Source organism: Heterocephalus glaber, unplaced genomic scaffold (genome assembly GCF_053883595.1).
Source record: "Heterocephalus glaber isolate CG9 unplaced genomic scaffold, H.glaber_assembly_v1.0 deba00001773, whole genome shotgun sequence".
In the NCBI taxonomy this organism is placed as follows: domain Eukaryota; kingdom Metazoa; phylum Chordata; class Mammalia; order Rodentia; family Bathyergidae; genus Heterocephalus; species Heterocephalus glaber.
This window is the reverse complement of record NW_028258463.1, coordinates 12407799-12422726: the sequence shown is the minus strand read 5'-3', so window position 1 is coordinate 12422726 and position 14928 is coordinate 12407799. Positions and strand designations below refer to the sequence as shown.

At 54.2% G+C, this 14928-nt stretch overlaps 3 protein-coding genes across 6 annotated transcripts in view; 1 reads left to right on the top strand and 2 right to left on the bottom strand.

The window, feature by feature from the left end:
* Nucleotides 1–285: 285 nt before the first annotated feature.
* On the bottom strand, nt 286–1834 carry Fam187a (family with sequence similarity 187 member A). The gene has a single exon (XM_004859819.3). The coding sequence runs from the start codon at nt 1691–1693 to the stop codon at nt 449–451; it is 1245 nt and encodes a 414-aa protein (XP_004859876.1). The 5' UTR covers nt 1694–1834; the 3' UTR covers nt 286–448.
* A 931-nt stretch (nt 1835–2765) lies between these two features.
* Nucleotides 2766–5675, bottom strand: Dnaaf19 (dynein axonemal assembly factor 19). Its single transcript, XM_004859190.3, has 4 exons — nt 5556–5675; nt 4428–4579; nt 3938–4073; nt 2766–3324 (listed from the first exon to the last, which is right to left on the bottom strand). The coding sequence occupies exons 2-4, from the start codon at nt 4568–4570 to the stop codon at nt 2893–2895; spliced, it is 711 nt and encodes a 236-aa protein (XP_004859247.1). The 5' UTR covers nt 4571–4579; nt 5556–5675; the 3' UTR covers nt 2766–2892.
* Nucleotides 5676–5885: 210 nt separating this feature from the next.
* Eftud2 (elongation factor Tu GTP binding domain containing 2) overlaps nt 5886–14928 on the top strand; it is a 28259-nt gene continuing 19216 nt past the window's right edge. The window contains exons 1-8 of one of the 4 annotated variants that reach the window (XM_021240200.2): nt 5912–6011; nt 6261–6392; nt 8280–8388; nt 10157–10322; nt 10804–10882; nt 13030–13105; nt 13452–13517; nt 14157–14192. In XM_021240200.2, the coding sequence (XP_021095859.1) occupies nt 8284–8388; nt 10157–10322; nt 10804–10882; nt 13030–13105; nt 13452–13517; nt 14157–14192 (528 nt within the window). In that variant the 5' untranslated portion in view covers nt 5912–6011; nt 6261–6392; nt 8280–8283. Of the gene's footprint in view, nt 6012–6260; nt 6393–8279; nt 8389–10156; nt 10323–10803; nt 10883–13029; nt 13106–13451; nt 13518–14156; nt 14193–14928 lie in introns of all 4 variants that reach the window. The other 3 variants (XM_021240201.2, XM_004859192.3, XM_004859193.3) reach the window with 3 other exon arrangements.

The window sequence follows — 14928 nt, the reverse complement described above, 5'->3', positions numbered from 1 at the left end:
CAGCTGGGTGGAGACCCTGCATCGAGCCGGTCAGATCTCAGCACCTCACACCCCACCTGTGCTGCTCAGCCAGAAGCCCAGGCTCGCCCTCCGCCCTCCACGGTCCCTCGAAGGCCCTGGCCCTGTCCCCCTCGTCCCCACACCTGCGGTTGTCACCTGCCACTCCCAGAGGGGGCTGGAGGAAGCAGGGCCTGCCCTCCCTCCTCCCTGGACCTCAGGGCCCCTCGCAATCCCCAGAGGCACCATCGACCCGGTGGGCACGGGAGAGTATTACTTTATGTTCCCTTCCCGGGCCTGAGCGAGGCACTGGGGTGTGTGTGCCCGGCTGCATCCCTTCCAGCCTTGGTCCTGGATCAGGCAGGCCAAAGACTGAATCTCAGGAGTGGGTGGTCACCGACAGGGCTGCCCTTAAGTCCTCACCACAGTCCGGCCCAGGCACCCCCCCAGGCTAGGGGACAAAGTCGGGACCACAGCGGAACCAGCGGCAGCAACAGTGGCAGAGGTGGACGCTCACGAAGACCGCCGCTAAGAGCAGGTAGCCGAGCAGGGCGAGCTGCAGGGCAGAGCGGGTCTCGGGGTCCGAGAGCCGGGCTGGGTGGCGCCCCTGGGATGTCACGGCCAGCCGGATGCCCGCCACCCGAGCACCCTGGCGCCAGCAGTAGTAGGTGCCACGGTCGCCCAGCTGGGCAAAGCGGATGTGCAGCTGGTGGCCATGGTCGATGAACACCCTCATGGAGCGGTTCACGCCCTTCAGGTACTGGGTGAGGTATAAGGGCTGGCGGTCCTTGTCCCAGGCCACTGCGTGCTCAGGCCGGGCCCCGGGGCAGGAGAGGACAAGCCCATGGCCCAGTCTCTGCTGGTGGAACTGCACGGGCACCTGGGGCAGCCAGGGCCTGCCGCCCAGCCTGGACATGTAGCTATAGAGCGCCAGCACGCCCTCGCCCACCCGGCTCCTGTTGGCACACGGCACCCAGCAACTCCGCACCAGCAGCTCGGGGCTGTGGGCCGCGGCCATGGCACGCAGCTGCCTGGGCACGGCGCGTGAGCCGCAGGACAGCACACCGGGCAGCGTGGCGCGGTACCGCGGAGGGAGGCCGGAGCTCTGCAGGTAGCACAGGCCCAGGCGCCACTGCTCGCCCTGCAGCCCACAGCGGTCGCAGGGCGTCCACTCCCAGAAGGCAGTGAAGACGCGGAGGGCCCCGTGCTGCTCGTCTGCAGAGGGCTCCTGGCCCTTGTCCTGGAAGGCGGCCACCAGCCCCTCGCTGCTCTGGACATCCACATCATAGGCATAGAAGTAATCGCCCTGGCGGGTGCCACAAAAGTACAAGCCAGAGTCCTCGGGCTGCGCGCGGAACACCAGCAGGCTGAACATGCGGATGGCGAAGCGGGCCAGCACGCCGCTGCCCGCCCGCACCTGTGCCGCCTCCGTCAGCAGCCGCCCGTCGAAGTCCGTGAGCACCTGCGTGTGGCCGCTGCCCAGGTGCTTCTGGTGGAACCAGACCACTGAGGGCACCTGCTCAGGCTTGCAGTGGCAGGGCAGCTCGAAGCTCATGTCCGCCAGGTAGGCGGCGTTGTCAAACATCAGGAAGGCGGGGCAGGGCGTCTTCTGGAAGACGTTCTCCTTCTCCATGACCTCGAAGGCCTTGAGCGAGGCCCAGGCCCACAGCAGCAGCGTGGTGCTGGCTGGGCGCATGACGCAGAGGGGCCCCAGGGAGGGACAGCCCAGGCAGCGGGGCTTATGGGGCTTCTAGAAATCACTGCCTGGCGAGAAGAGCACCTTGTGGCCGGAAAAGCAGAAGGTGGCTGCAGGGGAAGCGGCCACACCCAAGGCACCTCCTCCCCAGCCGGGCACACACATCCTCCCAGCGTTCCGGCCCGGTCATTCTAGAACTGCCTCACTCCGCGCTCTTCTCAGAACCCTGGCACTGACTGGCCAAGAATGGGCTGAGCAACAGAGTGGCGGAAGGGCTCGCTGTTCCAGGCCTGCCCGCCTGCCCCGTGAAACTCTTCCCTTCCATCGCCTGGGCGTTGAGGGAAGCCAGCCCTGTCCAGCACACCTGGCCTCGGGGACACTGGCCATTCAGAAGCCAACGGCCTACGGCTGTCCCAGACCCACCCTGCCCAGGGCCTCAGTCCCTAGGGGAAAACTCTGCACCTCAAATAAAGTAGCTTTTGACCACTGGCTTTGTGTTGTAAATAACCTGGTTCAGAGCTAAGGGATCAGTGTTTACCTGCCACAAAAGGCAAGTAAGTTTGCCACCTTCTTTTTCTCTTTTTTCACCGTGTACGGGGTATCGAACTCAGGACCTTGTGCTTGTGAGGCAGGCGTGGTGCCACTGAGCTACATCCCCAGCCCCGCCACTTTCTTTTTCTGTTGAGCCTGTACCTGGTGTCACCAGCACTGTTGGCAACACACCCATCCACCAGGCCAGCCAGCAAGGGGCTGGGCTGACCTAGCAGAGGGCAGGAAGCAAGAATGCTTCCGGGGCCCTTCGCTGTCCTGTGGATCTATACAGTTCAAAATACAGAAGCCGAGTGCGGTGGCACATGCCTGTAATCCCAGGAACTGGGGAGGCTGAGGCAGGAAAACCAAAAGTTTGAGCCCAGTCTGGGCAACTTAAGAGAGACCCTGTCTCAACATTAAGAAATAAAAATAAGACTGGCTTAGGACACAGCTCAGAGCAAAGGTCCTGGGTTTGACTCCCAGTACCAGAAAAATAAAAATGGGTGGTGGGGGGGAGACACTGAGGAACTGAGAAGTGGCAAAGACTCAACTCCAGCTTTTCTTTGAAAATTCCAAGTTAGGGCGGGAAGTGGGTGTGGGCTTCTCATTGGAGTCCTGCAGACACCGAGCAACACCGAAGGAGCGGCCTGCCAAGGGCGGCGGGGGCATCAGCAGAGCTGGTACAGCCCCCAGAGCTCCTGCAGCAGCCCCTGCTCCTGCTCTGCACCCTGCTCCTCCCCACTGAGCGCCTCCTGTCCAGGCCCGGGGGCGCCTGTGGCCTGCAGCTTCTGGAACAGGGCCCGGCAGCACTCGTGCTCTGTGGGGCTCAGCAGGCTCAGGTTCAGGGGGAAGCGGCCAGTGCCCGCCAAACTGTGCAGGACCCCCAGCACCGCCGCCCGGTCGGCTGGCCTCATGTGATTGGCCAGGGTCACCAGCAGCTCCCCGAGAAGTCCAAACCCCACATCTGTCTGGAAGAGGCGGCCTAGCGCGGGACCCCCGAGCTGCAGCAGGGCCTGGTAGCGTTCTGGTCCACTCCGCAAACGTCGCCGCCAGTCGCGGTAGAACTCTGCTGTGGTCCCAGGCTGGAAGGGCTCCTCCTCCTACATCAGAGGAGGGAAAGGGGCCCACGCTTTTCTTGCTGCCTGGGATGGTGAGGGTGGGGGCGCTGCTCTGGTTCTGCTCTCTGAGCACTGAGGGCCCAGTGGGATGAAGGAACGAAGGATGGGACAGGGTGGGAGGACCCAGGGCTCCAGGCTGTGGTTTTCTCATTTGCACTGGGGTCCTCCTACTCATGAGGGGGACAGAGTGCTGGCCATCTGGAGTGAGTCAGGGTTCACTCTGAGAAGGATGGAGGAGTGGGCTGGCAACCGCAGGAAGTGAGTGTCAAGGTCCGGACAGGCTGGGCCTCTCTCAGTATGGCGGCAGGACTGCCATGCCATCTGCCACCCGGCCTGAGGCAGAGCAACCCAATGCCGATCTGAGAATGAAGACCGAGCACTGATGGGGGGACCTGCCTGGCCCCACTTCCTGACTCTTCGGCTCCTGCCCATCAGCCCCGCCCTGTGCTGGTTACTTTTCTTTCTGGGGGTGGAGGCCGAATCCTGACTCTGTTGTCTTCTGGGGGTGGAAATAAAGAAGAGGTGTGTGCCTTATCCGAAGGCAGAGCTGGAGCTGTGGGGCAGAATCCTCCTGGGCTAGAGGGACGTCGCCTACCTGGGGGATCTCAATGGCCACACCTTCTGGGGAGGTCCTTCCCCCAACAACACAACAGCTCCAGGGCACAGTTCTCTTGCCCCCCGTCTTGTCCTTCCGGTCCAGGGGCTTTAGATGTGACGCGAGGACGATGCTCCTGTGGGCAAGGGACAGGACCCGGAGGACGAACTTAATGCTGTGTCTGTGGGCCCGAGGCAGCCAGACCTTTTGCCTGACCTATGTGGAACCCAGTGACAACAACAGCAAGGCCAGGTGGATGCCTTTAGGCCCTGGCCATGTTCCAGGCCCTGGGCTCAGAGCCTTACATGCAATCACTCATTTTTGGGTAACAGCAGCCCATGTGACAGCTGAGGAACTGAGGCCCAGCGATTAAGGCGCTTGCAGGAGATCACACAGCAGCAGAGGGAGGGCCAGGCAGACGCCCAAAGTGCCTGGCTCCCAAGTGCCGCTGTCGACCCCCAGTGCTCAAGAGGAATGGTGGGGAGCCAACCTGAAGTCTTCGTAGGAGGGCACCCTCTGTTCCACGGCCCGCAACTTGGCAGCGTTCTCCCGCATATACTTCTCATCAGCATCGAGTGCTGCCTGAAGCTCTTTCTCCAAAGCTTTGAAGTCAAGGATGCTATTCTTTTCCATGGCTCAGGCCTGAGGGCAAAGGGAGTGCACACCAGTGGGGGTACAGTACACAGACAAGAAGGGGCCTCTGGACTGCCTGCCAGAACACAGAATGACCCCAAAGCCCTCAGACGCTTGTCTTGGGGAGTGCAACAAACTTCCAGCTCTCTATTTTACAGATACAAACTGAATTACATAACCAGTACTTACACAAGGTGTGTCCTGCCTTTCAGGGTAGAGCCCTCCCTTAATTTTGTTCCATATCTCTGAAAATACTTAGGGGCTGGAGGTACGACTCACTGCTAGAGCACTTGCTTAAGACACACGATGCCCTAAGTATAACAACAACAACAATAATTTGAGGAGGCATTTGGGCTTCAGAATTCAGTGCCTTTTTTTCCACCCAGCAAGTTGTTGCCAAAGAGGACCTCACACAAAAGCAGAACTTCTGTTAGATACTTCGCGCCCAGGGATACAGTTTCGGCCTTTATTAAGTGTCTCTAGTGGAGAAGGATACTGTCCACTCAAAACAGAGGCAAGGACTGAGCAGGAAATGGGAGTAGCGGCAACAGAGGAAGGAGCTCGATCCCCAACCCCCAATTCCTCTGTCCAGCCCAGGGCCGGAGGCATAGGTGCCTAGGTAGCCCCGTGGTCTCACCCCTGAGACTGCACACACAGCCTTTCGCTACCTGAGGCTGACTGGCCTTTTCTACAGGAAATCTCCATGGCTCTAGTCTGGGCTTTACTTGTGAGATCTCTCTGAACCTCAGACTCCTGGTGAGTTGAGCTAGATTTTGTGGTTTAGTCATGCACAGCCCTAGGGCAGGAGGTCTGCGATGAATCCCACGGCCACCCCTACCCCAACTGAGGAAGTCAAATGCCACGAAGGCCTCAGGCTGGCCAGCAGCTGGACTCCGGTGTCTGCGCTGCTGTCAAGTTCTGGACCCTTCCCAGTCATCGAATAAACAACGCTTCCGTCCCCCCCACTCAGCCTCCAGGCCCTCACCCCAGCAGTCCCAGCCTTGTTTTCTTTAGGGATCCCCTGATACGTGAAGACCAGTGGGTAGCCCAGCTGATTCCACCGCCAGCGGCTGTGGTTGCCTAGCAACCACTCAGCCAGCCTGTCCACGTGACGGCCGAAGGCCCCCACCGGCATAGGGTGGTCCCGAGGCGCCTGATCAGATTCATGAATCATCCGGTCCAACTTTCTTTGGCGCATCCCACGCCTTCGTTTGGGGGCCCACAACACCCCCTTCAGTCCTTGTCTCCTCGCCCAGCATTCTTCGGAGCGGGTCTTCAGGCACAGTGCTGGGCGACAGCGGAGTCCTTCCTGACTGCGGGCGCAGGCGACAGCGGGTCCTTCCTGAGGAGGGCGCAGCGTCGTCGCGGCGGGAGGCGCAAGCGCGGTCTCTGGCGGCGGACTCAAGCGATCCGCGGAGCAAGCAGGACCTGAGCGGTGCGGGTCGGTGGCGCGTGAACATTGTTCGGGGTGGGACGGGAAATTAAGAGGCGTCAGACCTGGGGGAGGCGTTATATCCACTTCACAGATGGACCAATTGGGGCCTGGGGAGGGAAAGAGAATGAGCCCCCCCCCCCCGCACGCCGATCCCGGCGTTTCCTCGATGTCGTCCATCGTTAAAATCCTGTCCCCGGACGGGGCTGTCCGGTCCCCTCTCACTCCCTCTTCCATCTGTGCCTTCTGTCTGCGCAGGGTTCATTGAGCTTGCGATACAGCGCGAAGGCGAGACCAAGAGCCACTCGTTTTGTTGGCAGCTCTCCCTGCGCCGTGTTGGAGTCATTCATTCATTCATCACATATTTACTGAGGGTCTATTTTATGCTAGGTACTGTTTTAAGGAAACAAAACAAAATCCTTGCTCAAATTGTAGTTGGGGAAATGAACAATAAACTAATGAAGAGGTGTCTGTCGGCTGCTGATTAATGTCCATAACAGACAGTGCAAATGGGGGTTGGCGAGTGTATGAGAGACTTCTTCGAGTGACGGAGAAGGTGGCATTTTAGTAACGCCTTGGGTGAAATTAAAGTAAGGAGGGATAAGTATGGGAGAGAATGGCAAGTGCAGTGGCCTGAGTTATAAAATGAGATTGGCTTGTTTCATGAACAGCCTTCTGCAAAAGTTTCGGTGATCACTTAATGGGAGTCTTAAGGGAGGGAAATGAGCAGAGCTGTGATAGCTTCTTGGAAGTAAAAAGAATCTCTAGACATAGGAAAGTTTCCGTAATAATTTACATTGAGGGCCGGGGATTTAGCTCAGTGGTTCCACCGCCTGCCTCGCAAGCGCAAAGACCGGAGTTCGATCCCCAGTACCACGCACACACACACAAAAATTTACATTGAATGACAAGTCCTTGGGTCTCTAATTTTCTGCATTATCTACAGTCAGCACTCAGCAGGTGGCATTGAGGGAGATGGAGGTATTAAATATCTAAACCTTCCATCAGAAGACATTTACTTAGTTTCTACTTATTCCAGGTGCAGTCTTGAACATTGGCAGGAGAGCATACAAAACACAGGGTTCTTATATCCCACCCTGGCCTGAAATAATTCTAGCTAACACTGATTGGGACTGGAGGGGAATGTGTCAAGTTCCTTGCACAAGATATTTTACTTAATCCTCATAATTTTTCTTTTCTTTTTTTTTGGTACCGGAGATCGAACTCGGGACCTTGCGCTTGCGAGGCAGGTGGCGGAACCACTGAGCTAAATCCCCAGCCCATAATTTTTTTTTTTAAACAATGAGAAAGTTTGTTTGAAAGAGTAAAAGTGAAAAATGAAGGAGAAACTAGCTTGGGAGTATGAGCTTGGGCTGAGTAAAATAGGAAAAAGCAAGATAAAAGCACCCCTTGGAGGACACAGGGTGGACCATTACCACGAAAGCCTTGACAGCCAATCCTCATACTTTATGCAGTGAAGATCATTTGCTCCGTTTTCCAGCTGAGGAAGCATGTGAGAAGGAAGTAGATTATCTGAAACTACATGCTGTTAGTGATGAAGACAAAATTTGAATCTAGATCTTCCAACTCCAGAGGTTTGATGCACAACCCATCTTCTGGTCTGGTGCTCAGAGGGTGCGATTCACTGCTGTTCAGGAAAAAATTAATTCTGGTAAAGGTGCAAAAGGTTATAGCAGCATAGAAAAATAAGGAGTAGAGCATCCAGGAAAACTTGAAAGGGGTGGCATTTGAACTATTCTGTGAATAGGATTTAGGTGGTTGAAGTGGAGAAAATCCACAAAGTATTGGTCAATTACACAGGGAAGATAAGTAATTTTACAATGAAAAGGCAGACACCACCTCAATCAAGGGATCAAAGTCAACTTCACCACCAGTGGGACAAATTGAAATCATGTACACTCAATCCCCACTACCACAAAAAAGAAAGAAAAGGAAAACTAAGGAGCTGTTCTAGATGCAAAGAATAGAGACACAAGAACTACTTATAAATGCAAATTGTGCTATTTTTCTGATTTTGACAATTTTATTGGGATTATGTAGAAGAATGTTGATTGAAAAAGAATGGGAAGAGAATATGTAAATAGAGACTTGAGTAGGACAGAGAGGTAGGCAAAGTACAAGCCTTTCAGAGGGTCAGTCAAGAGTCATACCTGGAGAAGGGGTGTGTGAAAGGCCATGGTTACCAGAAGCCTGGAAGGGCAAGGGTGTATCTCGGCCCTGGTGCCAGAATCTAACTCTTCTCTCTTTGAATCTTAGCATCATGGATACTGACTTGTATGATGAATTCGGGAATTATATTGGACCAGAGCTTGATTCTGATGATGATGATGATGAATTGGGCCGAGAGACCAAAGATCTTGATGAGGTAAAGCGAATACATTGCTATTTTCATCTGTTTGAAAAGAAGAAATTGTCAGGTGTGGTGCATGCCTATAATCCCAGCACTCAGGAGACTGAGGCATGAGGATTCCCATGAGTTTGAGGCCAGCCTGGGGTACATAGTGAGATCTTATCTCAAAAAAACCAAGATAAAAAAAGAAGAAATAAAGTACTGTGTTTCCGTAATACCACGTGTGCATCTCTGACATTGCCTTCTCACTTACTGTGGTCTTACATTTCCACCAAAAAGCTTAGCTATTAAAGTTCCAGAAAAGGATTTAGTGTAGTTTCATAGATGGGGTGACTTTGTAATCTGAACTCAGATTTATCTGGCAGTAGTCTCATTTTATTTATCTGAAGTGTCTTTTGACAAATGTGAATAATTCCAGTTTGGATATGATCCCCACCCCACCCCAGAAGTGCCGGTTTTTAAAGATCATAAGAACAGTGGGAAGGGGGGTTGCCCCATCCTCTCATTCCCTTCAGAGGGGTGTGGAGGATGAAGTCCAGAGTGGTCTGAGGCTTGAGAAGGGCAAAAGGTGTCTTTTCTGTTTTCTGTTTATTTCTTAAAGTCCAGCCCCATTGTGTATTTGGGGAAACTGAGGCTCAGAGAAGTGAAGCGTCTTTTCCTAAAACATTGAACATGGTCAAGACTTGAACTCACTTTGATTGATTGATTCAGTACAGGAGATGGTACGCAAGGCTTTGTGTGTGCTCTATGCCCATTTTTACGTTTTGAGACAGATATGTGATAGAAGAAAGGAAAGTCAGGAAGGTTCTAGAAAAGCCAATTTCAACTTATACTTGCCTATAAGTCATGTGATAGTCTATTAAATGACAGTGATAGCACTTCAACAACAGTTCCATCCAATGTTGCTAAAATGTCAATTATAAGAAAAAATTTGACTTCAAGATATATGTTGTCTTAGTTATCTTAAATACTAACATTATACTTTTCTGCCACCATAATTTTTATTAGACTCTCATTTTCACTTAGTGAAATAGGATACAATATACCATTAATCCAAAAACATTACATTATTAAGTGATCAAATGTTGAGAAGCTGTATTAAGCTTTCTATCTAGTCTGACAAAGTCATGATGTTCCCACCCGGCCTTGCATTTGTGGTATCCCTGTCTCGCTCTCATACTTTTAACGGTGTTCAACACAGGATGCTCACAAAGCGGATGGGCTCCTCACTTAGCAGTGGACTAGTCGGGATTGAGCTGATGTTATTCTAGGGACAGCAGAAAAGCAGAACTGGCTGCTAGTTTCTGTAGCACGGAAATGTTCTTCAACCACAGTATATGCTGGAAAAGGAAAGTTGAAGCCATCTGGACGAGTGAGGAGCTGTCAGTTAGCTTTTGGTGCTCAGATCTGCAGGCCCTGGTGACTCAACCTGGCTGGGCTGTGAGACAGACCTTGTGGAGGAAGCTGAGCCACTGCTCATCTTTCAGAGACTGAGTTGGCGTGGCGGTGCAGGTCTGCAGATAGGCACTCTGGGAAGCTGAGGTGGAGGGTTGAGAGCTCCAGCCCAGCCTGAACCAGTGAGAACGTGTCTCAAAACTGGGGTATGGTGGGGGCAGAGTTCTGCCTCTGGCTCCTGGCTTTGCCTTTCCCCGAAGGGAAGAGCATGTGCAGGGTGAGCCCTTTGCTCACCTGGCCCCGACCCGAGGCCTCCCGCGGGAAGAGCCGAGTCCGGTGAGCACTTGTCAGGCTCTGCAGCCCTCTGGCCCCGCCCTCTCTGCTCCAGGTGGACGAGGACGAGGACGAGGACGACGTGGGTGAGCACGACGAGGAGCACCCCGGGATGGAGGTGGTGCTGCACGAGGACAAGAAGTACTACCCGACGGCTGAGGAGGTGTACGGCCCCGAGGTGGAGACCATCGTGCAGGAGGAGGATACCCAGCCCCTCACGGGTGCGCGGGCAGGGCGTGCAGGAGAGGGTGTGGGGCAGGAAGCCTGGCCCTTCCCTGGGCTTGGGGGCCGTTTCTGGGTGAAGATGCAGCTGACTCTGGGTTTCTTTCTTTCTGTTTTTGCCTTAACTCTGTTTGAGTATTCATTAAAACCTTTGTTTGCTCCTGAGCAAATGCAAGCGTCCACTGGGCTTTTGCACCCGGTCTCCCCCCCTCTCCACTGCCCGTGTCCATCTTCTGGAGAGCAGCTGCGTGCTGGGAGAGTGAGGCGGGGCTCTGAGCGGATGCGGGCCTCGCCCTAAGCCTGCCTTCCCTTCCGCTTCCACCACAGACCCTGAGCCCCGGGCCCTCACCCGAGCTGCCTCACATCCCCGCCGACGGCATCCTCAGGCGTTGTCTGCACGAGTGAGCCCTGAGCGTCTGTGGAATGAAGCCTCTGTCTCTGTTTTATGTTGACCGCGTATTGTGGCTTTGTTCCCTCTAGAGCCCATTATTAAGCCTGTGAAGACCAAGAAGTTCACGCTGATGGAGCAGACTCTGCCTCTGACGGTGTATGAGATGGAGTGAGTTCTGCTCGGCCTCTGGTGGGCTGATTTTCTTGGGTTGGAGGCCCGGGGTGGAGAGGCCGGCCGTGGCTGCAGCCCCTCCACCTGTGTAGGGCCGGGACCTTCACATCCAGGCCTGAATTTTCTCTGGCCTTTGTCCAGATCTTAGCTATTTCTTCTTTCTCTAAAACTTTCTCTGTGATCATCATCATTATTATTAGATTATTTTCACACTGGGATTGAACCTGGGGCCTTCACATGGAGCTACATACCCAGCTGTTTTTATTTATTTTGGGGTTTTTTTGGTACTGGGGATCGAACTCGGGACCTTTGCAAGGCAAGCAGCAGAACCACTGAGCTAAATCCCTGGCCCTGTTTTTATTTATTTATTTATTTATTTTGGTTTTTTGGTACCGAGGATCGAACTTGGGTCCTTGTGCTTGCGAGGCAGGCGACGGAACCACTGAGCTAAATCCCCGGCCCCTGTTTTTATTTATTTTGAGGCAAGGTTTTACTAAATTGTCCAGGGTGGGCTTGGACTTGTGATTCTCCTGTCTCAGCCTCCCGAGTAGCTGGAATTGCAGGCGTGGACATGGCCCTGTGACTCTTTAGCTGGGTCTTAGAAGCCAGCGTTTGAGACAGAATGGGGAATTAGAATTACCAGTGTCGGGCCCATGCCAGTCTCGACTCAGGAAGCATTTGGGGCCCTGTGAGCTCTTTATCTTGACGGGGAGGCGGGTGCGGGCAGATGTGTGCCTAGGGTCATTCAGGCTTTTCATCTGAGGGGCTCTTAAAACCCAAGGGAGGGCCGGCAGTGTAGCTCAGTGGCACCGCTCCTGCCTGGCAAGCATGAGGTCCTGAGTTCAATCCCTGGTTGTGCAAAAAACCCCAATGCCTGAGGGAGTGTGCCTAAGCCGGCCATCTGCGTGTAGGTGCTGTGACTCCTCCCTAGGTGAGAAAGCTGCTTTTGTTTGCTCATAAAATAGGACCTCTTGTAATTCAGCAAACCCAGGGCCCTTTCTAAATGGCCAGCTTACTGGGTCGTCCAGACTTCTTGTTTTGGTGCTGGGTACAGGGGTTAAACCCGGGCCTGTGCACTGAGCTGCTTCCTCTGCCAGGTAAGTCACTGTGCTGCCCAGGCTGGGCTCAAACTTGGAATCCTCCTGCCTCAGCCTCCCAGCATGCTGGAATTACAGGTGTGTGTCATGCCTGGTTCACTCAGACATTTTGAAATAGCTTTTCAGTACCCTCAGAACTTGCTTCATATTCCTTTGCATTCTCAGCTGGGGAGTTTTAATCTCTGATCTTTGGGAGCAGAGCTGAGCACCCAGAGGCTGCGTGCTGTGAGTGGTGCGGGTCTGAGCGTGAGAGGTGGTGCTGGCTGTGCTGGGTTGGGCGTCCCAGCTGCCTCGAGGCCGCAGCCAGTGTGGTTTTCCCAAGTGCTGCGTTAGCACTCTGACGGCCTCTGCACGCAAAGCTCCCAGTGCTGCACTGAGCCCTGCGTGTCTGCGGACCATCCGTGCAGCCTAAAGGCTTGGTGTGGTGCCCCCCTCCCCATAGAATGCAGGGCCGTCCCCGCCCCTTTTGCACTTTACTTTGAGACAGGGTCTTGGTAAGTTGCCAAGGCTGGCCCCAAACTTGAGACCTTTTGCTTCAGCCTCCCAAATGACTAAGATTATAGATTTACTCTGCCCTACCCACCTAGCCTAGAGCATTTTAAAGGGACGGTTCTCATGCTCTGTGTTAGTTCCAGTATTTGGTTTTGTGTTTCTTTTTAAATCTCAGTATTGCTCAGTGTGGTGGCACCTGCCTGTAACCCTAGTTCTCGGGAGGCTGAGGCAGGAGGATCGCAGTGAGTTTGAGGCAGCCTTGGCTACATAGTGAGCTCAAGGACAGCCTGAACTACATGTCAAGACGCTGTCTCAAAAAACCACAAACCAACCAATCTTTTGCTGCTAAAATCGCGAAGATACTTCATTGCAGTCATGTCCCGCAGATGGCTCTGTTTTCTTCCCAAAGCCAGCCCCATGCAGACAGTGCCATTCTGCTTCCGCGCCTTCAGTCAAGCTGAAGGTTGTTCCTGCCTAAAAATACGTGGACCACCTTTGCACCACTCCATGTGTGAAAACCTCTGCCAAAGCCCCTTCTCTCTTTCCGCCTTCTAGTTTCTTGGCTGACCTGATGGACAACTCGGAGCTCATCCGAAACGTGACCCTCTGCGGCCATCTCCACCACGGCAAGGTGCACCCCAGGCTCCCTGGACTGGTTTCCCGGGGTGGCTCTTCCCACATGGGGCTATACCTGAGACCGGGCGAACCTGAGCCATGCCAGCGTCTGGACAGACCGGGGAGATGGAGCCTCACTGATCCTCCAGGATCGTGTTTCCTAGGGGATGCCTGTCCAGGAAGGCTTTTGTGTTTCATTTAAAAACACTCCCGTGGCTTCCTTGCTAGTTTTTGCTGTTCCGTAATCCTCCTTGCGCCCCTCCTCCTCATCCCTAAGTTACAAGGTGCATTGGGAGCGAGGGGAAGGACACCCTAGGTTTGCCTCTGTGGTTGGTAGGTCCTGACTAGCTCTTTCCTTTCAGACCTGTTTTGTGGATTGCTTGATAGAGCAGACGCACCCAGAAATCCGAAAGCGCTATGACCAGGATGTAAGTGGGCCTGGTTCGGGAGAGGGAGCCCTCGGGGCAGAGGGGAGTGTCTCCCTCCAAGCGTGGTACCCGGTACCCGTGGTGGGTGTTCTCATCGGGTCTCTGTTAATAGCACGCAGGACAATCACTCCCTTTCTCAGCAGCGTGCAGTGTGTTACCCCGTGGTGTGTTAGGTGCTCTGTTCTGCACTGGGGGTGCCTCCTCAGTCATTGTAGCCTGACCTTCATAGTCTCTTCTTTCCTGTCACCAGATCATTAGCCTTCTCTATAAATACCACACAGTTGGGCCTTGTTGTTTTTATGGTAAATTTAAACGCCTGTGAAGGAGGCTGACCGGGGCGCCGAGTCTCAGTGCAATACGTGTTTGGTCCTGGTCAGATTGCTGGCCTGACACGTGGCTCCTCGAAGGCTGGCACATCTGCCCACAGCACCCCCAGGAGCCAGTGCGTCGATGCTGTTCAGCTGTCAGCCAGACCCGCTCGGCAGTGCCGCCCCCACCTGTGCACCCCAAAACAGACACCCCAAAACCCGACGTGTCTGGCCCTCCCGAGGCAGAAACTGGAGTTGGGGGTGGGGGACTGGCAGCTGGTCTGGGGAAGGAGACTGAATTCGTGCGGTAACAGTGCTGTGTTTTTTCCAGCTGTGCTACACTGACATCCTCTTCACCGAGCAGGAGGTGAGTGCGCCCTGGGGAGGCAGCGCTGCGCCCAGACCCAGTGCTGTTCAGTGGGAAGCCTTTGAGGACAGTGCCTAGGTCTGTTTCCCTGCTCAGCCTGCCCTGTGCCTCTTCCCTGTTATCCCCTGGTGATGCAGAGTAGGATCAAAAATACAGTAAATGTTTAAGTCCTTAAGAAAAATTTTATTACAGTAACAGACACATTCCCATGAATCCCCTGCAGAACCCTCCCTTCACTTCGGACACACTGTCCCATCACCCTTGCCATTTTCTTTTTTTTTTTTTGGTACCGGGGATCAAACTCGGGACCTTGCGCTTGCGAGGCAGGCACCTGAACCACTGAGCTAAATCCCCGGCCCATCTTTGCCATTTTCTGCAACAGTTCTGGAGTCCTCTTTTCCTCAGTGCCTTGAGCTGCGGTATGTAGCTGCCTCAGTGTCTTGATTCAAAACATTTCCCTTCTGGGCCAGGGATTTAGCTCAGTGGTTCCGCTGCCTGCCCTGCCAGCACAAGGTCCCAAGTTCGATCCCCAGTACCAAAAAACAAAACAAAAACAATATTTCCCTTCCGTGGTCATCTTGACTTTGGGGAAGAGCCAGAAGTCACACGGTGCCAGATCCGGTGACTAAGGCGGATGAGGACACAGCGTCTTGGTTTTAGGAGCTGACTTTCTAGCGTTTGCTGTATCTCTGATCACACCTCAGAAAGACCCTGAGGAAAGAGGATCCAGAGCTGC

Bases quoted from the DNA above. Each gene is read 5' to 3' on its own strand.
- Fam187a (XM_004859819.3), bottom strand. From the start codon at position 1,693: ATGCGCCCAGCCAGCACCACGCTGCTGCTGTGGGCCTGGGCCTCGCTC.
- Dnaaf19 (XM_004859190.3), bottom strand. From the start codon at position 4,570: ATGGAAAAGAATAGCATCCTTGACTTCAAAGCTTTGGAGAAAGAGCTT. The intron at 4,074-4,427 runs GTTGGCTCCCCA...CCTTGCCCACAG, and splicing joins CCCTCCTACGAAGACTTCAG to GAGCATCGTCCTCGCGTCAC. The intron at 3,325-3,937 runs GTAGGCGACGTC...CCTCTGATGTAG, and splicing joins TGGCCATTGAGATCCCCCAG to GAGGAGGAGCCCTTCCAGCC.